We start from the raw sequence: 27,760 nt of genomic DNA on the forward strand, positions 1-27,760 counted from the left end.
CCCAGTCTGCTCTGGATATCATCCTCCTTTCTCTCCCTTCCTCCATCTTTCTCTGTCTCTCTTTTCAACAAAGAGCCATTATGTTTGATGAAACAAAAGGTCCCCTGATCCCATTTCACCCACCATCAAAATGTCACTGGCCTCAGATGGCATAATGACCACTGTGTAGGGACAAAGAATCTCAGTTATTTTATCAGCACATTTGAAGAACTGGTATAGGGGGGGAAAGGAAACCAGCTTTCATTCATTTGTTTTCTGTCGGCATAAGCATTAGTATGTCGGTGATTAGGACCTTTTCTCCTTTCTGTCTGATAATATATGACCCAATAAAAGTGATTGTTGTCATTCTTAAAAAGACACAGACAGCAGATAGTATTCAAAAGCTATACAATCAGCCATCTTTTGTACAATAATAGAGTTAAATTGAAAAAAAGTCTCAGCTCTGAATATGATTGGATAGGTCTTTTACTTCCTCCCCCTCCTACCACCGGGCGTGTGTGTGTGTGTGTGTGTGTGTGTGTGTGTGTGTGTGTGTGTGTGTGTGTGTGTGTGGGACACAAAATTACCATCAGGGCCATCCCACCTCCCCCTCCATCCCACCTCCCCCTCCATCCTCTACACTGTCTCCCCTATCCCATCTCTCACTTGGGCACTTCCAGCTAGTGGGTTGGGGGAAGTACACACACACTCACAGCCGTACACACACCCGCACTCTCCCTCACATTCCCCGTCCCTGCCTACCCCAGCTGGCTCCCTCACACTCCATTCAGACACTCACTCACACTCTCTCTCTCTCACACACACACACATACAGATCCACGCGGAGCACCGACCCAGGTGCCGCCATGGACCAAGAGGGGAACGTGAAGAGGACAGCTAGAAACACAGGGTGGTTACCGTAGTAACTGGATCTCTCCTCTTCACCTCTGTGCCTGGTGATGCTGTCTCTCCATCTGGCTTCTCTTCTCTCGCTTCTAGATACACTACCTCTACACTGATAGTGGATGACACAGAAACAGGAGGGGCTGGTTTCTCATCTTTTCACCCTAACTGAGAAGGGAACCTTATTCTCCGACACTCTCCTTGTCAGGACGGAACCCTACACTTTTTCCCTTTCCTTATCTTTTTCTCTGAGATCGTTGGCTTCCACTTCCCTGGGATTTCTAACGTTTTTATTCCGCCATGGCTCACGCAGCCTCCGCATTGAAGAAGAACCGGGACGTGGATGTCAATGCTATCGAGGATGAGAAAGAAAAGAAAAGGAGAATTAAGAAACTTGCGTCCCGGGAACAAAAGAGAAAGGTACTATCCCTGGAGCGAGACTCCCGGCTCAGCCACATCCCCATTGTGTTTATATGGGCAGCACACACACACACACACATGCAGCATGTGTGTGTTTGAGTGTGTGCTCGAGTGCGTGTAACCTTGTTGAATTTCACCTGTTAGTAAAGTATCTGCCTGGGCCTTTGTGGTGTGCAGTGATAAGGTTATACTTGGAATTTCTAACAGCATTGTCTGATTTACAGCATAAGCACAGGGCTCCCCCAAATACTACATCACCACCACTGCCTTACTCCAAAATCAGCATCTCTTAGTGTGCTGATTCAAAGAACCTTGATCTTACAGCTTTTAAAGTGGACAGGGGGTATTCTACTGATCCAAACTATTCCAGGTTCCTTAGTGATTGAAAGAGTTCTGTACTGTTCTTGGCATGTGGTTGTGTTGTTGTCCAGTTGAGAGCACCTGTGTAAGGCTGGATGGCTGCACAGGCGTCCATGTATAATGTGCATTGATGTCATTTATTGATGACAAAGCGTTTCATATGATGGAGGAGGATACACGTGTTTTAATGCTTGTTATTTGACCTGCTGTATGCACATCACTGTGGTGTTACTGGACAAAGAGCTTGAGTTCATAAATAGCGAGAACACGTCGTGGGGTAAAGCATCCACTGCTTGATGTTGACTGGATGCAATTATTTCACCCATGAGATCTATTCAATAAGGCTGACATTTATTGTCAATGATCTGTCGGTTTTAATTATGGCCCATAGATAATGTTATTGGACCGCAGCATAAACAATGAACAAATATGATTTATTTAACAAAAACCTTTTAGGTGACTGACTGAACTTCTTTAATTGTGTACATTATCTTTGTGTACATCATCTTTGCGCGTGTGTTTGAGAGTGTGTTTGTTCCTGATGTCCGTAGGAGACATTATTATCGTTATTATAAAGACTCATATTTCATGTGAGGCTGAGGGAGCTCGTCTTTATTTATTGATCGGTGCAAGTTTGGCAGGCTCCACTCTGATAATCAGTTTCCCCTTTCCCTTCGTCCTGTCCTCATGCTTCTTTCCCCCTCTTTCTCTCTGTGACTTTCTCTCTCTCTTTCCTCTCAATGTCTTTTTCTCTTTCATATACACAAACAAATGCATACAATGCATAACAAATGCAACACCTAATTTGCTCCTTTTGTTGAGAAGCAGAAATGGAAATGTGTTTAATGCACACACACCACATGCCTTTAATAACAAACACACAGAACCCTCAAACATTTCCTTTTTCATTTTATTTTGCACTACTGCATTCGCCTAGTTGTTTTTTGCTTCAGAACATCCAGTCTATCTTCTATCCTGTTTTTATTCTACGTTATGGGCTTGGCTGAGCTTAGACTGTGTTGTTTACAGTACTCCTGTCTGGTGGGCCTCCGATGGGAGAGAGAAAGAGAAGGATAGAGAGGGGAGAGATAAAAAAGAGAAGGAGTGAGAGAGAGAAAGAAGGAGTTGAGAGAGGAGGAGAAAAATAAGTTGAGAGAGAGAGAGAGAAGTTGCTGACTGAGGAGCCTGCCTGCCTCTCTTATCAGCCTTCACTCAGTGTTGTATGGGCCTAATGGAGTGGAGGTGTTGGTTGGATTGTTTTTGGCAGAGGAGACCACTAACCTTTCTCACCGCCGAAGGAGATGCCGTGCATGGGGGTATCGCAGCCTGCCAGTGAATGAGATACCTCCCACTGACACAGACACAGTGAGGGGGAACATGGTAGAGGTCAGGCAAATCAAGCCCAGACCTTATACTAGAAGCAAAGGAGGGGGAGGGAGGGGTCACTGTTACCTTATTACCCAGATTATCATACCCCCTTTACTTACAATGCTATTATCTCAGAGATTCTCTTAGAGCTTGGTTGTAGCAACAGTAGTAAGAAGAGACTCCTGTAGGTGTTAGACAGGAAAAGGAGACGGGAGACACTCATCTTCCGCTTACCAGACTGAGCACGTGTAGCTCACAAAATGGGAGTCTCCCCCACCCTCCCTCTCTCTCTCTCTTCTCTGTCTACCTCTCTCTCTCTCTCTCTTTCTCTGTCTACCCCTCTCCCTCTTTCTCTCTCTCTGTTTCTCTCTCTCTCTCTGTTTCTCTATCTACCTCTCTCTCTTTCTCTCTTTCTCTGTCTACCTCTCTCTCTCTTCTCTGTCTACCTCTCTCTCTCTCTCTTTTTCCGTCTACCTCTCTCTCTCTCTCTCTCTTCTCTGTCTACCTTTCTTTCTTTCTTTCTTTCTTTCTTTCTTTCTTTCTTTCTTTCTTTCTTTCTTTCTTTCTTTCTTTCTCTCTCTCTCTCTCTCTCTTCTCTGTCTACCTCTCTCTCTCCTTCTCTCTTTCTTTCTTTCTTTCTTTCTTTCTTTCTTTCTTTCTCTCTCTCTCTCTCTCTCTCTCTCTCTCTCTCTCTCTATCTATCCCTCTCTTATTCTCATTCATTTTCCTCTGTTTTGGGGCAAGCAAAACGAGCAGTCATTCCTCTGTCAGGCAGAACGAGCAGTCGTTCCTGTCTTTCCCTCCTCCCCAACCCCCCTACCCGTCCATAAAGATGGAGGTTAATGAATTCTGCACTCATGCATACCTAAGCTAATTGGATTGGCATTAGGAACACCACCCAGTATTACACAATTGTCACCAAGATGGCTGCCGGGAAGTGTGAGTTTAAAAATCCTGCCAAATGCCGGGTCGTAATTGTTACATAGCAGTGCTGCATGATTTAATCTACCTGATGGTAACATCACAGGTTTTGTTGTCAGGCCACATGTTGAAGTGATATGATGTAGGCTCTAGCACTTTCTTCTACTCAGAAACGTGAATTAATGATAATTATCATCCTAATCCGAAATAAATGATTGCTGTAAGAGGATTCAGATTCAGACTGATTTAGGAACAGTCCTTATCTAACACAAGAGATACAGTATGTGTAGAGAGAGAATGATCCTTCCTTAACCCGCTAAAGGATAATTGCTGTGTGTGTTGCGGCTGATCCAGGACCAGTCCCAGGGGTGCAGTTGCGACCTAGAGAAAGCACTCATCAGTCAAATGGGCAGGCCACTCATCAAACTAAATGCTAAACTGCTAAATTGAAACCCTCTGCCCAGCTTTGCTTTTCAGGAACATCTACGCTGCTAGTGTAGTTTAACAATCCTGGTTAGTAAAGTAAACACTTTATTTGATCTGATCATTGATTGCTTTTGTTCAGTTGCATTCAATACGCTGGCACCTACAAAGTCTTAAGCCATTGATTTCTGGCGAACAGTAGACTGTTACACATAGTCCTCAACCCTTCAATCTACAGTATACTGCCCTATTCTGAATGGCTATCTATCTCACTGCAATAGATCCAGTCTCCAAGGGCCTATGAGACGCCATAATAGGGATTGTTGCAATTATCGATAGAGTGGCCCAGTCGTCTAAAGCCGTAACTGGAGACTACACAAGACTGCTATGTTTGTCCTACTACATGGGTTATGGTGTACCATAGAGATTACATTTTTATTTATTTATTTTATTTATTTCACCTTTATTTAACCAGGTAAGCAAGTTGAGAACAAGTTCTCATTTACAATTGCGACCTGGCCAAGATAAAGCAAAGCAGTTCGACACATACAACGACACAGAGTTACACATGGAGTAAAACAAACATACAGTCAATAATACAGTAAAAAAAAAAAAAAAAAAAAAACAAGTCTATATACAATGTGAGCAAATTAGGTGAGAAGGGAGGTAAAGGCAAAAAAGGCCATGGTGGCAAAGTAAATACAATATAGCAAGTAAAACACTGGAATGGTAGTTTTGCAATGGAAGAATGTGCAAAGTAGAAATAAAAATAATGGGGTGGAAAGGAGCAAAATAAATAAATAAATTAAATACAGTTGGGAAAGAGGTAGTTGTTTGGGCTAAATTATAGGTGGGCTATGTACAGGTGCAGTAATCTGTAAGATGCTCTGACAGTTGGTGCTTAAAGCTAGTGAGGGAGATAAGTGTTTCCAATTTAAGAGATTTTTGTAGTTCGTTCCAGTACACCATAACCCATGTCATCTCTATGGTACACCATAACCCATGTCATCTCTATGGTACACCATAACCCATGTAATCTCTATGGTACACCATAACCCACTATGGTACACCATAACCCATGTAATCTCTATGGTACACCATAACCCATGTAATCTCTATGGTACACCATAACCCATGTAATCTCTATGGTACACCATAACCCATGTCATCTCTATGGTACACCATAACCCATGTCATCTCTATGGTACACCATAACCCATGTAATCTCTATGGTACACCATAACCCATGTCATCTCTATGGTACACCATAACCCATGTCATCTCTATGGTACACCATAACCCATGTAATCTCTATGGTACACCATAACCCATGTAATCTCATCTCTATGGTACACCATAACCCATGTCATCTCTATGGTACACCATAACCCATGTCATCTCTATGGTACACCATAACCCATGTAATCTCTATGGTACACCATAACCCATGTAATCTCTATGGTACACCATAACCCATGTAATCTCTATGGTACACCATAACCCATGTAATCGCTATGGTACACCATAACCCATGTCATCTCTATGGTACACCATAACCCATGTCATCTCTATGGTACACCATAACCCATGTAATCTCTATGGTACACCATAACCCATGTCATCTCTATGGTACACCATAACCCATGTAATCTCTATGGTACACCATAACCCATGTCATCTCTATGGTACACCATAACCCATGTCATCTCTATGGTACACTAGAGATTGGAAGTGACTGGAAATTAATCTGGTGTAGTGGAATAGAACACAGAGGATTCTACTGCAAAAATATTAGGCTCCAGCGTAGCTTTCATGTTATTGTCAAAATCCACCATGTTCTGGGTGTCATCTCAGAGCTGGACAGTGTGAGACAGAGAGAGAGAGAGATGTTAGGCCTTAAGGTCATTTGAAGGTGAGTGGCGTCCTCCTCTCTTCTCTCAGCTCAGTGGTAGTCCTGTAGTCTGTTGCTGCTCTTTCTCATAGAGGCTGTCTCTGTCTCCGAGGCTGTATTGAGCATTAGCCTAGATGCTAATGCTGTGTGTATAAACTCTGAGTCTCTCAGTTTGGTGTGTGGCGTAGCAGACTTTGATTGTACATGAGAGCTTTAATGCCAAGATGTATATTGTATTATTCTCTAGTAATTTATTAAGACATATCAGCATGCCATTTTCCCTTTTGGTCAAATTCACAGAGAATAGCATAGTCTTTCATTCTTAGCCTACATAGCAACAGAATAGCATAGTCTTTTCATTCTTAGCCTACATGGTAACAGCTACATATTATTACATTATAAATGCAATATATGCATTAGACATTCCACTTACTATAAACATTTAAGGACAGACAGTATGGTTAGAGCCTTTTAAGGAAATATCATTATAGCCTTTCCTTTGAAGCCATTGCTGCTCTACATACAATCCTGTAGGCGACTGTAGAACCAATCCTAAGGCATGAGATGATGTGTTTATAGAACTCAGAGAGAGCAAGAGACAGAGAGAGAAAGAGAAAAGAGGGAGAGGAGAGAAACTTGGAGGGAGGCCTGGCTCCTATTATGTATGCTGTTTAATGAAGTGCTCAGGGTTGGGGATGACATGGGCAAGAAAGGAGGAGAGGAGAAGGGGGGGATGGTGGAGGAGAAGAGAAGGCAGGACAGGAGACGATCTGGAAAGGTGAAAAGGAGGGGAAAGAAGGAGAGGTAAGGACGGGTGCGGTAGTGAACTAAGGAGAGGAGAGAATGGGATAAAGGAAATATTAGAACCGACTAGAAATGGGTAGTGAAGAGCTAAAGGAAAGGATTAGGAATAGGCTGCTGAAGTGCCATAGGGATGCTGTGCATTTGAAGAGTTGAGCTCCCAACCCCACACAATACACACACACATTAATGCAGTGATGAGTCCCCATCTTTCATCAACAGTAGCTAAAAGCTAAAGCCCACCTCCTCCCCCACAGCCTGCACTTTCCAGGACGGCCCCTCAAACCCCCCTTCTCCACCCGCCCCTCAAACGCCCCCAATAGGATTGTCCCCCATATGCACTCGCTCATACACACACACAAGTATAGTTAAACACGTCCACACACACACACACACACACACACACACACACACACACACACACACACACACACACACACACACACACACACACACACACACACACACACACACACACACACACACACACACACACACACACACACACACCAGCCAGTTGGGGCCAACCACCAACCATAGCAGCAGGGGATGTGCACTGGAGTGTGTGTTGTACAGCCTCCCTTTCTTCCCCCTGCCCAGCATCGTCACACTCATTAATCCCCCGCTGTGTATCAAGGCCAGGCCTCCTCCATCAGGCTCTTAACCCCCCGTCCCCTGTCCCCGTCTTCATCCCGTCCCTGTCCCCGTCTCCCCCAAGAACACACATAGCCTCGACCATGCTCCCCATTCCCCTCGCTCTCTAGCCAAACCCTTCCTCTCTATTGTGTGTCTTATGGAGAGTGTGTGTCTGTTATTGGCTTCTTAATCGATCTGTGTCATCCCACGAGGTGGAGGGAATAAATACAATATTTTTAACTAAACATCTCTACTAGAGCCATGCAAGATAATGACAAAAATCCCAAAGGATATGCACTATCTTTTGTGTCACTTGAACAATGTTTAGATTCTAGGCCTATATTTGATTATTTGAACTTTTATTATGACCCTGGTTCTACCACCCACTCTGGCCATCCTTGGTCCCCAGAAATAGGCCTCACTTTGTGGGCAGAGTCAGCCAGTCGGAGCCTAGCTCTGTGTCCCGACGGGCTGGAAATGGGCTGTGTTGTGTGCAGATCGATGACAATCACAGAGCAGACACTCCTCCACAGTCAGCTCTCTCAGAGACACAGATTGATGATTAAAGACATAGATTGATGATTAGAGAAAAATGCATTCTGTCTCTCCAGCTACCCCCTTATTTACCCCCACGTGTTGGTGTCACACAACAGTCAGTATGTCTCACATAAATGGCATCCAGTGTTTCAGCATTTATTTGGTTAGTCTTTGTTCTATTTTAAACATGGAAAGCTTGTTTTTCTATTTGGTTCTGTGATCCTAGTTCTTCCTAGTACTTGACAGCTCTTAAAGTCCATCCATATAGATGTTTCCTTTTTTTATATATTTGTACCACCTTATTCACAGGTCCTTGCCAAATCATGTGAAATAGAGAGCTGGGTCCATTCTACCTGCTCCATATCTATGGTGCCTTGCTCTATACCAGACTGACTGAATTGATTGGAGATTTTTGGACTATATGATTACCTGGTTTTGAATGTTCTGAGAGAATGAGTGGCACAGAGTGTGAATACTCTTTGTCTCAGACACAAACTGCTGTATCACTGCATGGACAAAAGCGTTGTTTTGTGTACAACAACCCCTCAGGAAATGAATAATGTTTTCTCTTGGATGCAATTGAGCATGAAATGAACAGAGTCTTTGTTGCGGGGTAATTTGATTCTGCATGGAAATGTTAACATTTCTAGAATGTGTGTCACATGAGAGTACAGTGAAAGGAGGAGAAGCAGAAAAGCAGTGGATAACACTGCCCACTAAACTATCTTGTGCTGTTCTGTGCTGCAGTGGCAATTTTAGCATGTATATCTTGGTGGGGCAAAAAATAAATAAAAGTGGAATGCATGGAAGTGAAGCCATTACACAACACAACACTAAACAATTCATTAATTGCACTATAACGGTGACAAACGGTGCCCAAAAACTGTTAAGGCCTACATAAAGCTGTCCAACAGCTGTCCCAACGTTTGTCAATATAACTATTTGTTCAGCACTTTTGAAATGTGCGCTGACAGAATTCAGAACATGGGCCGTTCTTACAGTGCTCTCCCTGTACACCAAGTTAGAACCGTAGCATAAATAAAGGGGGTATATAGACAGACAATGAAAGCTCTTACAATATTCGATGATTACATTCCTCTAAAACAGGTTATAGGCTACAGTAAAACAGTCAGAACATTAGGCGAAATTAATAAATAGACGTGGACTACTAACATCTTACTACACAACATACACTTAGTATTAGTTTCTTAGCTACAGTATACATATCTCCATGGCATATTACATAATTTATGAAGCAGCATACAATACATTTTGGACTCACATTGTTTTGCTCGGCTAACTTAAACAGAAAGGTGGCGTGGCTGTCCTCCGAGTTAACAGTTGTTTTGAGCGCGGCACAAACAATGCTTCATTGACAGCATGGCCAATGTTGAAAGTTTATCATTTTAAACTTGGAAAAGAGCCCCTTAATCCCAGATTTGGGACTACACAGCCACTGTCACTGATTCCTTTCAAACCACTCGTTGAATTTGCGATTTCCAACTTGTTGTGTAATGTTTATGCCCAATGGCCGATGAGCACCGATACGTTTAGTCTATAATTTCTCTTCATTATTACTCTTCATATGACAACAATTAAAAAGGATTTGTCAGTAGATTGTCGACTTGATTCATGATGAGGACTGCTTCTCTAGCTTGCTAGCTAAGATTGTGAAAGTATGATGTTGACATGATCAGTCCAATCAAAGCTACTGTAGATATAACATGATTTGACGTCATTTTATCTGTGGCCAATGACCTTGAGCCTTCTTGAATGGGCACTTCTATGGCAGCAGCCGAAGGGCTAGAATTTTCATAGGTCTGCTCTTACACTTGGCAGTGACGTAAAGTCCCCATGAGTGACAGAACACTGAGCCATTCACGACGCACCGCTCCGTATTTTCTGCTGGCCCGCCCAACCACCACAGAGAGCAAAGAGCTCGGCTGAAACACCTGCCTTTTGGAGCTGCCTTACTCAAGAAAACAAAAAAGAGATGCAACTTTATTAACTCAATGATGTATATTCTTTTTTACATTGTTTGCAAACTGATGTGTGACATGTATTAATGCCAAAACAACATTATTTTGATAAGAAATGTGCGGGTCGCCACTGCTGTGCTGTAGTGCATTTGGCTATTGGCAGAGAGTAAAAGGTTTAGTATGGCTTCAAGGTGGGAATGGTATTACCATTGTTGTGTATAAATTATGCATCCTTATGTCATATTTCCGCATAATGAGCCTGTGGTCACTGCAGTGTGTGATGCCTTATTACACACACACACACACACACACACACACACACACACACACACACACACACACACACACACACACACACACACACACAGTACAATGTATCATAGTACAATGCCCAGTGCCATTGAACACATTCACACAGAGTCCCAGCCCAGCTCCAGCCTCACCAGCTGTGTTGCATACTCACACGTGCTGGAACAGCATCTGCCTGAGACAGAGACAGAGACAGAGAAAGCAAAGCACTCATGCTTATTAATGTTTGATGCTGAATTATTTAATACAGGCACTTTCAAAACATGCTACAGAGCCTCTTGTCAACAGTCAGCGATTATTGTTTGATGGTGTTTAAGAGGTGCTGGTCACAGTCAGCAAACAACACACTGAAATCGATGTAAGAAATTACTGTACAGAATTTTCTCTGGAAAGTAATGACAGTTATTGAGTATGTACATTTACTAAAAGGAGTGGTATAGGTTAAACTTTATTTAAATGTTTTATTACAGTCGTTCAAAACAAACTGCCTGTGTAGACTGGTTCTATGGTCTCGATAGGTTTGACGGATGTTTGGTTCCCTTGGCTGTACAATTACCAGAATTTATGTTTGTCTTTGAGTTCAATTGCCCTCTGAGGTCACTGGCCTGTGTTAGGAATAAATCAATGAGAGCAAGGGCAAGAGTGTGGAAAGAGGGAGAGGAGCATGAAGGAAAAGACTTGGCAAGAGAAAGGAGAGAAATGGAGAAACAGATAGTATAAGGAACGACAGAGAGAGGATCAAATCAAATCAAATTGTATTGATCACTCATATGTGTTTAGCAGATGTTATTGCGGGTGTAGCGAAATGCGTATGGAAATAATACATTAAAAAAACTAATCCTGCAACGTTTCCTAAGAGCTAGAAGCGAGGCAGCCCTCTCTGTCGGTACCAAAGGAGATGGATAAAAGGAGAGAAAACCAGGTTGAGACAAGGAGAAGGCGAAGGGAGAGAAAGAAATAGTATACCGGTAGGCTATATTGAAATAAATGAGAGAGAAAGAGAGGATAGAGGGATGGGGGAGTGAGGGCCTTCCACACACACTGGAGAGTAGCTACAGTATCCACTCACACTGGAGAGATGAGAGTGAGTGGTCTCAGCAGAGATACTGATGATGATGATGATGAGGAGGAGGGGAGACTCATTCCTCTCTGGACAGTACACCACAATATCTACTTGGCAAAACAGCTATTTCTTAATCCTGCTGCTACTCTACAATTCCACAAATACAGCAAAACATGTCCATCCACATCAAATCAAATCAAATCAAATGTATTCATATAGCCCTTCGTACATCAGCTGATATCTCAAAGTGCTGTACAGAAACCCAGCCTAAAACCCCAAACAGCAAGCAATGCAGGTGTAGAAGCATGGTGGCTAGGAAAAACTCCCTCGAAAGGCCAAAACCTAGGAAGAAACGTAGAGAGGAACCAGGCTATGTGGGGTGACCAGTCCTCTTCTGGCTGTGCCGGGTGGAGATTATAACAGTACATAACTCAGTAAAATGCACACTTGTCAATTCCTCATACAACAGGGCACTTTTGTTATGATCTTTGATTTCTATTATGATCATATACATGTAACTGCCAACATAAAGGAAACACTTGAGTAAATGAGGGATACAAAGTATATTGAAAGCAGGTGCTTCCACCCAGTTGTGATTTTCAGAGTTAATTAAGCCATTAAGATCCCTAATGCTTAGGGTCATGTATAAAAACGCCCAGTTGCCCATTACTTTGGCTACCATGGCTAGTAGAAGAGATCTCCGTGACTCTGAAAGAGGGGTCTAAATTGAGCATAGGGGGTTTAAAGGGTTTGTGTGTGTGTATGGGTGTGTCTCAGTCACCAGTTCTCAACCCTATTGAACTCTTACTGGAGATTCTGGAGCAGCGCCTGAGATGGTGTCACATCCCTCCAATAGAGTTCCAGACACTTGTAGAATCTATTCCAAGGTGCAGCTGTTCTGGTGACTCATGGTGGCCCAACGTCCTATTCAACACTTTATGTTGGTGTTCCATTCATTTTGTTCATACTGACACAGAAGAAGTCCCTTACAAAAAAGATTGCAGTGTTGAAACTGCAGTAAAAGTGCAGTAACTAGAGTCGACTGGGGTATTCAGGACGCAGCAATTGCAGAATAACTGCAGGGTACTGCAGTTGAACCTCATTTAGACTGCACTCTGAGTGCAGTTCAGTGGAGGCTGCTGAGGGGAGTACTGCTCATAATAATGGCCAGAATGGATTCACTCCATTCCAGCCATTATACTCCATTCCAGCCATTGTTATGTTCTGCCCTCCCCTCAGTATCCTTACACTGCAAAATTACTGCAGTGGAAAATATTATGCATAATGCAGTTATACTGCACTCTAACTGCAATCTTTTTTTTGTAAGGGATGCAACATTATCCCTGTTAATAGTATGATTATTGCAGAGCACCCTGCCCCAGACTGTCTTGATGTTCATTTTTTTAGCACACAAACTACATAACTTTGCTGTGGTGATTTATTTGATTCGTTCTTGTCTCTCACTTTTGTCTCACATGATCTATTCAGCTCTCCAGTGTCCTGCTCCCAGATATCAACCAAGTTCTGTTCACCAAGCATGGGCTGATTCACTCCCCTGAGAGGATAATCATCCTACTGCAGTTTTATCCAGCCCTGCTGTCTCTATTTAGATATTGGGACTACATATGCATTTGCCTTTTGCCTTTGTGGATTTTGTCTTACACAGTCTGGTGCATTTTAGAGTTGAAGAACACCCGCTATAGATACACATGCTTGCTTGAGCATCTTTATTCATTATTGTCTCTCACTTTTGTCTCCCATGATCTATTCACCAAGTCCTGCAGTTTGAACTAGCCCTGCTGTCAATATTTTGACATTGAGACCACATATGCATTTGCCTGTTGTCTTTTCTGTGTTGGTTTTGTCTTACACATTCTAGTGAATTCTAGAGTTTGAGAACATCAACTACAGATACACATGCTTGTTTGAGCATTTTGAAGAATCAATTCAATGTAGAATTAATTTGACAGGTAACAAACATATTATTTTACTATTCTAACATGCAGTGGTGATAATTCTATTGTCCCTGTTAGGAGCCAAGGCTTTTGCCATAGATGGAGTTCTTGTCTCTGGACCACACAAACTGTATATTGTAATCTGCAAAGGCACTTGTATCTCTCTACATCAGTCAGCTACATTGGTGACCAGGGTGGGATCCTTTCGTTACGCCTATGGGGCCTGGGCACACAAATGCTCCTAGAGAGAAGGGGGAACATTGAAGCATGCGTTGATGACAGTTTTACCGTCTCCATCAGAGGCCCAGTGTCAAGGTATGCATGAAGGGCTCTAGGAAGTCAGGTGCAGGAGAGCAGATATTTGGTTGCAAAATGGAGCCTTTCATTTGGCGAATCAACAGCACACGGCACAAACTAACACGAAATACAAATACGGGTTGAACATAACCCAGCGCAAGCAGCCTAACGTGCGCATACATGAAAACAGAGAAGCGATACCACACAAAGACATGGGGGAAACAGAGGGTTAAATACACAACACATAATGAGGGAAATGACAACCAGGTGTGTGGAAAAACGAGACAAAACAAATGGAAAATGAAAAATGGATTGGCGATGGCTAGAAGACCGTCGACATCGACCTCCGAACACCGTCCGAACAAGGAGAGGCATCGACTTCAGCAGAAGTCGTGACACCCATGCTTTTGGCATAGATGGTATACATCTCATTTCTGAACTGAAACATAGTAAAATTATGCCCACAACAGCACTTGATATACATTGATTGGTAGGTTAGACCATACCCAGCTAGCAATGAGAAATCGGCCCAGAAGCGGCCCTCTTCCGGGGGGCCGGAATTGATTGAATCGGCCCGGAATCGTGTGTCGGACTCGGCCCGGAATCAAAATGACTGTCTGGCCAGAATCGGCCCAAGTACATCGGGCTGTTTCCGTCTACTGGAAGTCAGCCGACATTGCGGCCATATGCAAATTTAAATAAAGGTATAAAAAATTACCCGACTTGGTAATTTTAAATATGAATATAATTTATTTCATGCATAGAAATGATACCCATCCACAAAAAAAATTCTAATGTTATTTATAAAAAAATGTACCCCTTTTTGTCATATCGTCTTGTCCCATCGCTGCTCCTCCCGTACGGCCTCTGGAGAGGCGAAGCTATGCGTCCTCCAAAACACAACCCCGCACAGCCGCACTGCTTCTTGACACAATGCACGCCTAACCCGGAAACCAGCTGTACACCTGGTGACCGTGTCTGCGTGCATGCACCTGGCCCGCCACAGGAGTCACTACAGCGCGATGGGACAAGGTCATCCCAGCGGCCAAACCCTCCCCTTACCCGGACGACGCTGGGCCAATTGTCCGTCGTCTCATGGATCTCCCGGTCGCGGCCGGCACGGGTATCAAACCAGCATCTGTAGCAACAAAGTTTTTACAGCGAAGCAGTGTCTGCACCACTTGGGAGGCCCCATCCATAAAGTTTTGAATGCTTATCAATTGCCTTGCAGAAAGTAACAAAATACTAAAATACTACTTAAACAAGGATTTAATTTAAATGTTAATTACATTTTTTGATCACAGAAACAATGAGAAAATATGGGAAAATAAATAAATAATGAAATGTTCATTATATATAGCAGCCTGTGTAATCATCTGCCAGAGAGTAGCCCCAATCAGCCCGAGCTCCAAGTAATACATTTGGGCCAGATAACTCACACCGGAATCGGCCCGAGCTCAATCCCTGCATCCTAGCCGTAAGTAATACTGCAGAAGGCGGCCAAGTCTGACTCTCAGCCGGAATCGGCCCAGATCCACTGTTGGGTATTTAGATACTTTATTTAAACACTGGTTAAGACAACTTTTGTTATTTGTCTACATACTTAATAAATGGTGAAACACTATATATATTTATTTATTTGTTTTACCTTTATTTTACTAGGCAAGTCAGATAAGAACAAATTCTTATTTTCAATGACGGCCTAGGAACAGTGGGTTAACTGCCTGTTCAGGGGCAGAACGACAAATTTGTACCTTGTCAGCTCAGGGATTCGAAATCGCAACCTTTCGGTTACTAGTCCAATGCTCTAACCACTAGGCTACCCTGCCGCCCCACTTATGCCGTGTACACTTATGATGGTGTTCTTTGTTGTAATGTACAGTTGAAGTCGGAAGTTTGCATATACCTCAGCCAAATACATTTAAACTCAGTTTTTCACAATTCCTGACATTTAATCCTAGTAAAATAATTCCTGTCTTACTTAGGTCAGTTACGATCACTACTTTATTTTTAGAATGTGAAATGTCACAATAATAGTAGAGATAATGATTTATTTCAGCTTTTATTTCTTTCATCACATTCCCAGTGGGTCAGAAGTTTACATACACTCAATTAGTATTTGGTAGCGTTGCTGTTAAATTGTTTAACTTGGGTCAAACGTTTTGGGTAGCCTTCCACAAGCTTCCCACAATAAGTTGGGTCAATTTTGGCCCATTCTTCCTGGCAGAGCTGGTGTAACTGAGGCAGGTTTGTAGGCCTCCTTCCTCACACACGCTTTTTAAGTTCTGCCCACAAATATTCTATAGGATTGAGGTCAGGGCTTTGTGATGGCCACTCCAATACCTTGACTTTGTTGTCCCTTTAGAAGTATGCTTGGAGGCATTGTCCATTTGAAAGACCCATTTGTGACCAAGCTTTAACTTTCTGACTGATGTCTTGGTGTTGCTTCAATATATCCACATAATTTTCTTCCGTCATGATGCCATCTATTTTGTGAAATGCACCAGTCCCTTCTGCAGCAAAGCACCAACACAACATGATGCTGTCACCCACGTGCTTCGCGGTTGGGATGGTGTTTTTCGGCTTGCAAGCCTCCCCCTTTTTCCTCCAAACATAACGATGGTCATTATGACCAAACAGTTCTATTTTTGTTTCATCAGACCAGAGGACATTTCTCTAAAAAGTAGGATCTTTGTCCCCATGCGCAGTTTCAAACCGTAGTCTGGCTTTTTATGGCGGTTTTGGAGCAGTGGCTTCTTCCTTGCCGAGTGGCCTTTCAGGTTATGTCGATATAGGACTTGTTTTACTGTGGATGTAGATACTTTTGTACCTGTTGCCTCGAACATCTTCACAAGATCCTTTGCTGTTGTTCTGGGATTGATTTGCACTTTTTGCACCAGAGTACGTTTATCTCCTTCCTGAGCGGTATAAGGGCTGCATGGTCCCATGGTGTTTGTACTTGCATACTATGTTTTGTACAGATGAATTTGGTACCTTCAGGCATTTGGAAATTGCTCCCAAGGATGAACCAGACTTGTGGAGGTCTACTATTTTTTCTGAGGTCTTGGCTGATTTCTTTTGATTTTCCCATGATGTCATGCAAAGACGCACTGAGTTTGAATGTAGGCCTTGAAATACATCCACAGGTACACCTCCAATTGACTCAAATTATGTCAGAAGCTTCTAAAGCCATGACATAATTTTCTGGAATTTCCCAATTTGTTTAAAGGCACAATCAACTTAGTGTATGTAAACTTCTGACCCACTGGAATTGTGATATAATGAATTATAAGTGAAATAATCTGTCTGTAAACAATTGCTGGAAAAATGATCATGCACAAAGTAGATGTCCTAACCGACTTGCCAAAACTATAGTTTGTTAACAAGAAATGTGTGGAGTGTTTGAAAACGAGTTTAATGACTCCAACCTAATTTAAGTAAACATCCGGCTTCAGCTGTAAATGCATGAAACATACATTATGGAAAACATGTCTCACACTCAGTTATAGTTAGTAGAATAATGCATGAATTTGCAAGATTTTAGCACCGTCAACTTTTAAAAGGTTAGTAGGAGAGTGAATAATTTAAACCACCTAAATATACTCGCATTCACAGGACATTTAGTATTTGAAACTCAATCGTTCATTTCCCAACTGCTTTTACTATAAATCTACAGGCTCTTTATCTCATAACATTATATTCCAGTGCGTCCAACATTATGCACGCCCACCATGGTATTGGGCAGCTGCTATTTGAGAATTCACCTGGTTTAGAAATCAAACTCTGACTGATCATCTTATTGCAGAACACATTGTACAGCTGTTTTTGAAAATTGTATTGCAAGGTATCCTATGTGTGCTGGCTATGGCACAGATGGGTTGGTTGTTTAGCAAAAAAACTGACGTGTGCGCAACTACGAGGAAAACAGACAGGGTTGGCTTAGATTGTTGACAACATCTAAACTATATTTTGTCTTCAATGTTTATTGAAAACAAACATTTGCACAATGTGCACGTGTTGTCTCTAAAATACATTGTTACAGTTGTTGGTTAGCTAGTTAGCAAATATGATCCATATTATCATCGACATTATTTCCCACATGGCAACTACTTGTTATTCTATTGTATTATTGACTGTATGTTTGTTTATTCCATGTGTAACTCTGTTTTGTTGTTTGTGTCGTACTGCTTTGCTTTATCTTGGCCATGTCGCAGTTGTAAATGAGAACTTGTTCTCAACTAGCCTACCTGGTTAAATAAAGGTGAAATAAAAAAAAAATTGTTGCTAGCAATCTGGCCACCCAGAATCACAACAACACAGAGACTTCTGCCCTATTGAATCATGCATTGTTTTCATGACGTTGTCAGCCAACCGGTCTAAATGTGTTGGCTGATATGAATATGCAGCTGTCGTTTGTGAACCTCCAATCTAGCATACATGACACACAAACACACACATCTTTTTATTTACATGCTTTTATTTGGGTTTTACATGTAAATTCTATGGTTTAATGTTTCTTTAAGCGTGCAAGTAGTTACTTGAAATGAGACAATCATGCCCAAATATGACTCAAAATTGAATCCATTGACAGAGAGATAGCTAATGAAATTCTATCTTCCTGAGCTTGCACATTGACATTTACAGTGTTAGCTGGTTAGGCTAGTCTACTCTAACATTGGCTAGCTTTCAATAAATTGGTTAAATGGTCAACAGAGTTACCTCTTCATACGATCAAAACCATTCATATTACATGCTGCATATTTCAAGTGTAATATATTTATCTTATTTCAGTCTTTGGGAGCTAACTTTAGTTCCTCTTATTAACACACAACAGACCACGACTTCATGGTAGGCTGCTGTGTTTACATCTTAGATGGAAGCAGGTCGCTCTAACTTCTGCCACCTCAATCTCCTTCACCCTTACATGGCACTCAAGGGAACTCGGGGTGATGATCCCCCACCACAACTGCAACACCGTCATATTTCTGCACACAATGGAAACATGGCCAAATCCTTTACAGTTCTTACACTGCAGTGGTTTGGGGACAGAATTGGCCCATGACCAATTGTGCTATTTTCTTTTGTTTTGTGTTATTTATAACTGATTTTTAAAACTTATTTTGTACATAATGTTGCTGCTACCTTCTCTTATGACCGAAAATAACTTCTGGACATCAGAACTAGAATTATTCACCACGAACTGGAAGAAGCATTTTCCTTTAACAAGTCCGACGAGAAAGATATACTGCTCTCCCGTGAACGGGCCCAGATCTCCGTCATTTGCATGAAGAAAAGATGGAGGGAAAGAGGATGCAGATCGGACTGCCTTTTGAGAATCCGTAGGTGAGCGAGTAATCTCCCACTGCCGTCAATTCTACTTGCTAACATGCAATCATTGGAAAATAAAACGGATGACTTACGATTATGGTTATCCTACCAATGGGACATTAAGAACTGTAATATCTTATGATGACACAGATAATATAGAGCTGGTAAGATGAGAAGTGTGTGTGTCTTTTTGTCAATAACAGCTGGTGCGCGATGTCTAATATTAAAGAAGTTACGAGGTATTGCTCACCTGAGGTAGAGTGCCTTATGATAAGCTGCAGACCACACTATCTACCAAGAGAGTTCTCATCTATATTATACGTAGCCGTCTATTTACCACCACAGACCGATGCTGGCACTAAGACCGCACTCAACCAACTCTATGAGGCCATAAGCAAACAAGAAAATGCTCATCCAGAAGCGCCGCTCCTAGTGGCTGGGGACTTTAATGCAGGCGAACTTAAATCAGTTTTACCAAATTTTTACCAGCATGTCACATGTGCAACCAGAGGAAAAGAAACTCTAGAACACCTTTACGCCACACACAGAGATGCATACAAAGCTCTCCCCCGCCCTCCATTAGGCAAATCCGACCATAATTACATTTACATTTACATTTAAGTCATTTAGCAGACGCTCTTATCCAGAGCGACTTTATCCTCCTGATTCCTGCTGACAAGCAAAAACTAAAGCAGGAAGTACCAGTGACTTGCTCAATATGGAAGTGGTCAGATGATGTGAATACTACAGGACTGTATTGCTAGCACAAACTAGAATGTGTTCCGGGATTCATCCAATGGCATTGAGGAGTATACCACCTCAGTCATCGGCTTCATCAATAAGTGCATCGACGACATCGTCCCCACAGTGACCGTACGTACATATCCCGACCAGAAGCCATAGATTACAGGAAACATCTGCATCGAGCTAAAGGCTAGAGCTGCCACTTTCAAGGAGCGGGACACTAATGTAGACCCCTATAAGAAATCCTGCTATGCCCTGAGACGAGCCATCAAAAAAACAAAGTGTCAATACATGATTAAGATTGAATTCTACTACACCGGCTCTGATGCTCGTCGGATGTGGCAGGGCTTGAAAACTATTACGGAGTACAAAGGGAAAACCAGACATGAGCTGCCCAGTGATGCAAGCCTACCAGATGAGCTAAATGCCTTTTATGCTCACGTAGAGGCAAGCAACACGGAAGCATGCATGAGAGCACTAGCTGTTCTGGATGACTGTGTGATAACTCTCTCGGTAGCCATTGTGAGCAAGGTCAACATTCACAAAGCCATGGGGCCAGATGGATTACCAGGACGTGTACTCAAAGCATGAGAGGACCAACTGTCAAGTGTCTTCACTGACATTTTCACTGACTCTCCCTGACTGAGTCTGTAATACCTACATGTTTCAAGCAGACCACCATAGCCCCTGTGCCCAAGGAAAGGAAAGGTAACCTGCCTAAATGATTACTTACGATTACTTACGTCGGTAGCGATGAAGTACTTTGAAAGGCTGGTCATGGCTCACATCAACAGCATCCTTCCGAATACCCTAGACCCTCTCCAATTCGCATTCCGCCCCAACAGATCCACAAATGACGCAATCTTAATCGCACTCCACACTGCCCTTTCCCACCTGGACAAAAAGGCACACCTATGTGAGAATGCTGTTCATTGACTACAGCTCAGCATTCAACACCATAGTGCCCACGAAGCTCATCACTAAGCTAAGGACCCTGGGATGAAACACCTCCCTCTGCAACTGGATCCTGGACTTCCTGACGGGACACCCCCAGGTGGTAAGGGTAGGCAACAACACTTCTGCCAAGCTGATCCTCATCATTGGGGCCCCTCAGGTGTGTGTACTTAGTCCCCTCCTGTACTGTTCACCCACATTAAGTTTGCTGATGACACAACAGTGGTAGGCCTGATCACTGACAACAATGAGAGCCTATAGGGAAGGGGTCAGGGAACTGGCAGTGTGGTGCCAGGACAACAATCTCTCCCTCAACGTGAGCAAGACAAAGGAGCTGATCGTGGACTGCCAGAAAAAGCAGGCCGAACAGTCCCCCATTAACATCAACGGGGCTGTAGTCTAGCGGGTCGAGAGTTTCAAGTTCCTTGGTGTCCACATCACCAACAAACTAACATGGTTCAAGCACACCAAGACAGTTGTGAAGAGGGCACGACAATGAAAATATTTGGCATGGGTCCCCAGATCCTCAAAACATTCTACAGATGCACCATCGAGAGCATACTGACCGGTTGCATCACAGTCTGGTATGGCAACTGCTCGGCATCTGACCGTAAGGATCTACAGAGGGTAATGCGAACGGCCCAGTACATCACTAGGGCCAAGCTTCCTGCAATCCAGGACATATATAATAGGTGGTGTCAGAGGAATGTCCATAAAATTGCCAGAGACTTCAGTCACCCAAGTCATAGACTGTTTTCTCTGCTGTGGCACGGCAAGCGGTATCGGAGCGCCTAGTCTAGGATCAAAATGCTCCTCAACAGCTTCTACCCCAAGCCATAAGACTGTTGAACAATTAATCAAATGGCCACTGGACTATTACATTGACCCCCCCGCCCCCATTTGTTTTGTACACTGCTGCTACTCGCTGTTTATTATCTATGCATAGTCACTTCACCCCTACCTACATGTACAAATTAACTCTAACCTGTAAGCCCGCACACTGACTCGGTACCGGTACCCCGTGTATATAGCCTCGTTATTGTTATGTTATTGTGTTACTTTTTTACTTTCGTTTCTTTGGTAAATATTTTCTTAACTCTTCTTGAACTGCATTGTTTGTTAAGGTCTTGTTAGTAAGCATTTCACGCTAAGGTCTACACTTGTTGTATTCGGTGCATGGGATAAATAAAGTTTGACTTGATTCACATGTGTAGGTAGGTGCTCTTTTTCAAATAACAACAGGCCCAACAGACCAACAGACCCAGCAGGTCAGACACCGGGCACCAATCACACATCAGGTATTCAACCTGAACATCAGTCATCACCCCTGAGATGACTCCTTTGACGGATGCTCTTTGAAGTTCAAAGCACGAAACTTCTGTTAACTGGATTCTTTTGAGGCCCACTGCAATCTTCCTCTGTTCTTCAGAAATATAATTCATCAAAATAAGACCACTCCACCTTTCTCAGTGCATACTTATAGTACTAGTCAAAAGTTTGGACACACCTACTCATTCCAGGGATTTTCTTTATTTTTACAATTGTCTAAATGGTAGACTAATAGTGAAGACATCAAAACTATGAAATGACACATATGGAATCATGTAGTAACAAAAGGTGTTAAACAAATCAAAATATATATCGGCCAACCACCTAAGAAGAGTGTGACATATTTGTGGCGAACAAATATTTGGTTTGGGTTTACTTCTCAAGGATTAAGCTTTTGGATTTAAAAAAACCTGACTTTGAAAAAGCACATAGCCAGGAGTAACGTTTACAGTAAGACACTAACTATTCCAACAAATAGGCCTAGATTGTGGCTAATCTTTTAATGGCAATCACAGATGCTATTTTTGGTTAATTATTTGAGATTGTACTGTTGTGGGCGTGATATTGCATTGTGACTACTACAGCTAAGCTCTCCCATCATCAATATACAGGTGGCCTATATTGAGTGACACCCTGCTGTGAGAGAAACAACAGTATGCTTGGCTAACATCAATACTACTGTAAGTGTGGATGTAGTTTATTCAGTGTGACAGTGAGATATGAGTCAAGGCGTTAGTGCTGACTCTCTCCGTGTCAGCTGTCAGCCATCTTGAGAGTGTGAAGGCTCTTGACAAGCAAATGGCTGGGCCAGTAGCACATTGGAGATGCATGGGAGGGGGCTGCTGTGTTTATTGCCTGCGGTGCCTTGCAAAAGTATTCATCCCCCTTGCCGTTTTTCCAATATTGTTGCATTGCCATTTAAATTGATTTTTATTTGGATTTCATGTAATGGACATACACAAAATAGTGAAATGAAAAAAATTAGTTGTTTAAAAAAATGTAAACGGAAAAGTGGTGCGTGCATAAAGTTGAAGTCGGAAGTTTACATACACTTAGGTTGGAGTCATTAACTTGTTTTTCAACCACTCCACAATTTTCTTGTTAACAAACTATAGTTTTGGCAAGTTGGATAGGACATCTACTTTGTGCAAGTCCTTTTTCCAACAATGGTTTACAGACAGATGATTTAACTTATAATTTATTGTATCACAATTCCAGTGGGTCAGAGGTTTACATACACTAAGTTGACTGTGCCTTTAAACAGCTTGGAAAATTCCAGACAATTATGTCATGGAGACCTCAGAAAAAAATAGTAGACCTCCACAAGTCTGGTTCGTCCTTAGAAGCAATTTCCAAATGCCTGAAGGTCCCATGTTCATCTGTACAAACAATAGCACACAAGTATAAACACCATGGGACCACGCAGCCGTCATACCGCTCAGGAAGGAGATGCGTTCTGTCTCCTAGAGATGAACATACTTTGGTGCGAAAAGTGTAAATCAATCCCAGAACAACAGCAAAGGACCTTGTGAAGATGTTGGAGGAAACAGGTACAAAAGTATCTACATCCACAGTAAAACGAGTCCAATATCAATATAACCTGAAAGGCCGCTCAGCAAGGAAGAACTGTTTGGCCATAATGACCATCGTTATCTTTGGAGGAAAAAGGGAGAGGCTTGCAAGCCGAAGAACACCATCCCAACCATGAAGCACAGGGGTGGCAGCATCATGTTGTAGAGGTGCTTTGCTGCAGGAGGGACTGATGCACTTCACAAAATATAAGGCATCATGAGGATGGAAAAATACGTAGATATATTGAAGCAACATCTCAAGACATCAGTCAGGAAGTTAAAGCTTGGTCGCAAATGGGTCTTCCAAATGGACAATGATCCCAAGCGTACTTCCAAAGTTGTGGTAAAATGGCTTAAGGACAACAAAGTCAAGGTATTGGAGTGGCCATCGCAAAGTCATGACCTTAATTCTATAGAAAATTTGTGGGCAGAACTGAACAAGTGTGTGCAAGCAAGGAGGACTACAAACCTGACTCGGTTACACCAGCTCTGTCTGGAGGAATGGGCCAAAATTGACCTAACTTATTGTGGGAAGCTTGTGGAAGGCTACCCAAAACGTTTGACCCAAGTTAAACAATTTAAAGGCAATGCTACCAAATACTAATTGAGTGTATGTAAACTTCTGACCCACTGGGAATGTGATGAAAGAAATAAAAGCTGAAATAAATCATTCTCTCTACTTTTATTCTTTTATTTTATTCTTCAACATTTTATTTCACATTCTTAAAATAAAGTGGTGATCGTAACTGACCTCAGACAGGGAATTTTCACTAGGATTAAATGTCAGGAATTGTGAAAAACTGAGTTTAAATGTATTTGGCTAAGGTGTATGTAAACTTTGACTTCAACTGTATATATTCACCCCATTTGCTATGAAGCCCCTAAATAAGATAAGATGCACCCAATTACCTTCAGAGTCACATACATTACACACACATTAGTTAAATATAGTCCACCTGTGTGCAATCTAAGTGTCACATGATCTGTCACATGATCTCAGTATATATACACCTGTTCTGAAAGGCCCCAGAGTCTGCGACACCACTAATCAAGGGGCACCACCAAGCAAGTGGCACCATGAAGACCAAGGTGCTCTCCAAACAGGTCAGGGACAAAGTTGTGGAGAAGTACAGATCGGGGTTGGGTTCTAAAAAAATATCCCAAACTTTGATCATCCCACGGAGCACCATTAAATACATTATTAAAAAATGGAAAGAATATGGCACCACAACAAACCAGCCAAGAGAAGGCCACCCATCAAAGCTCATGGACCAGGCAAGGAGGGCATTAATCAGAGAGGCAACAAAGAAACCAAAGATAACCCTGAAGGAGCAGCAAAGCTCCACAGCGGAGATTGGAGTATCTGTCCATAGGACCACTTTAAGCCATACACTCCAAAGAGCTGAGTGTAACGGAAGAGTGGCTCGAAAAAAAGCCATTGCTTAAAGAAAAAATAATCAAACATGTTTGGTGTTCGCCAACAGGCATGTGGGAGACTCCCCAAACATATGGAAGAAGGTACTCTGGTCAGATGAGACTAAAATTGAGGTATTTGGCCATCAAGGAAAACACTATGTCTGGCGCAAACCCAACACTTCTCATCACCCCAATAATACCATCTCCACAGTGAAACATGGTGGTGGCAGCATCACGCTGTGGGGATGTTTTTCATCGGCAGGGACTGGGAAACTGATCAGAATTGAAGGAATGATGAATGGCGCTAAATACAGGGAAATTCTTGAGGGAAACCTGTTTCAATCTTCCAGAGATTTGAGACTGGGACGGAGGTTCACCTTCCAACAGGACAATGACCCTAAGAATAGTGCTAAAGCAACATTCAAGTGGTTTAAGGGGAAACATTTAAATGTCTTGGAATGGCCTAGTCAAAGCCCAGACCTCAATCCAATTGGGAATCTGTGGTATGACTTAAAGATTGTTGTATACCAGCGGAACCCATCCAACTTGAAGGAGCTGGAGCAGTTTTGCTTTGAAGAATGGGCAAAACATACCCCAAGAGTCTTGCAGCTGAAATTGCTGCAAAAGGTGGCTCTACAAAAGTATTGACTTTGGGGGGTGAATGGTTATGCATGCTGAAGATCTGTTTTTTTTGTGTTATTTCTTGTTTGTTTCACAATAAAACATATTTTGCATCTTCCAAGTAGTAGGCATGTTGTGTAAATCAAATGATACAAACCCCCCCCAAAATCTATTTTAATTCCAGGTTGTAAGGCAACAAAATAGGGAAATTGCCAAGGGGGGTGAATACTTTTGCAAGCCACTGTATAGGAGGCATTTGAAGGTGAGCAGAGATAGGGGTGGGGTAGAAAAAAAGATGTGACCTGACAATTTGAGTGTCTGTTTATGCTGACAGTGGCATTTGTAAAAATGTATGCTCTTTTGTAATTCTTTTTTTTTTTTAATGATATGGATAGATGTGGTGAGCAGACCGATAGACATTACGTAACAAAAATTCCTGATGTCAAAAGATTAATGTGCTCCAAATGTACCATTGCATCCATGCTTGACTGGTTGGTGGTTGTAATTAATGTGAGGCAGTGTGTCTCATTATAGGTCATTTACTCTTCCTTCTTAGCTCTGACCTTGATGGTGTAACATGGCGTAGTAGACAGAACAGACACTATAGGTGCACATACAGTGCCTTGAGAAAATATTAATACCCATTGACTTATTCCACATTTATAGAAAATGAAACACAGAAATATCTCAAAAGTTTAGACACACCTACTCATTCCAGTTTTTTTTTTTTTTTACTATTTTCTACATTGTAGAATAATAGTGAAGACATAAAAACGATGAAATAACACATATGGAATCATGTAGTAACCAAAAAAGTGTTAAACAAATCTAAATATATTTTATATTTGAGATTCTTCAAAGTAGCCACCCTTTGCCCTACTGACAGCTTTTCACTCTCTTGGCATTCTCTCAACCAGCTTCATGAGGGAGTCACCTGGAATGCATTTCAATTAGCAGGTGTGCCTTTTAGTTAATTTGTGGAATGTCTTTCCTTCATATTGCGTCTGAGCCAAACAGTTGTGTTGTGACAAGGTAAGGGTGGTATACAGAAGATAGCCCTATTTTGCAAAAGACCAAGTACATATTATTGCTTATTTCAGCTTTTCTTATGTTTTATGTGATGCCATTTGTCCCATTCCAACCATTAATATGAGCCGTCCTTCCCTCAGCAGCCTCCTGTGGTGGAGTGTGTGGAGGATGTTACTCAGTCTCGTAGACATACTCACAGGACTGATCTCTACTCTTGATGAAGGAAGGTACCTTCCGCTCCAATATCATACCATGCTGTTAGAGACAAGCAAGTGGCTTACATCATCTAGTTAAAACCATCATTAGGCATAGCCTACGCAGCAGCATGTAAGTCTCAGCTTAAAGGGATTAAAGGGAAAATTCACTCAAAAACTACTTTTGGTAATTTTTCATTATTCCACTGTTGATATTATTCCCCCCCCCAGAAATGTATGTCAGCAGTCAAGTTTTCAAGATATTGGACTTTCAAGAAGCAAAGTGTAATCGGTCACATCTCCAGCATTTGTGAAGATTGAAGGGATCTCCAGGGTTAGCCATCCCTGAATGTGTGTCTGATACTTTATATGTCGGAAGGTTAACAATGTGGTAAGGTATGGCGGGGGTTTGTGCAAGAGGGCTTTATAGATAGCTTTTAGTCAATACAGATGCCCAGATGTTTAAGTAGGGACACGATCAATGAGGGCACATTTATTTTATACCTTTTTTTGTCATTTAGCAGATGCTCTTATCTAGAGCAATTTACTGTAGTGACTGCAGGCATATTCATCATATACTTTTTTCTTGCACTCATGTAGCCTACAAAATTTGTATGCATAAATCATGAGATAGGTTTTTATGTGATTTGGAAAATAACATATACTTGGTTTTACCTGAATTAAGTGGCAATTTCAGTATCAACAGCGGACTAGTGAGAAAACAAATATATA

The 27,760-nt window shown here is 42.1% G+C and overlaps 1 protein-coding gene across 1 annotated transcript in view; it reads left to right on the forward strand.

Annotated features, from left to right (window-relative positions):
• The first annotated feature begins 820 nt into the window (after positions 1-820).
• LOC115113172 (ankyrin-3-like) overlaps positions 821-27,760 on the forward strand; it is a 150,882-nt gene continuing 123,942 nt past the window's right edge. Inside the window, 1 exon segment of the mRNA XM_065012776.1 lies at positions 821-1,302. Within this exon segment, the coding sequence (XP_064868848.1) occupies positions 1,183-1,302 (120 nt within the window). The 5' untranslated portion in view covers positions 821-1,182.

Source organism: Oncorhynchus nerka, linkage group LG28 (assembly GCF_034236695.1).
Source record: "Oncorhynchus nerka isolate Pitt River linkage group LG28, Oner_Uvic_2.0, whole genome shotgun sequence".
Taxonomy (NCBI): domain Eukaryota; kingdom Metazoa; phylum Chordata; class Actinopteri; order Salmoniformes; family Salmonidae; genus Oncorhynchus; species Oncorhynchus nerka.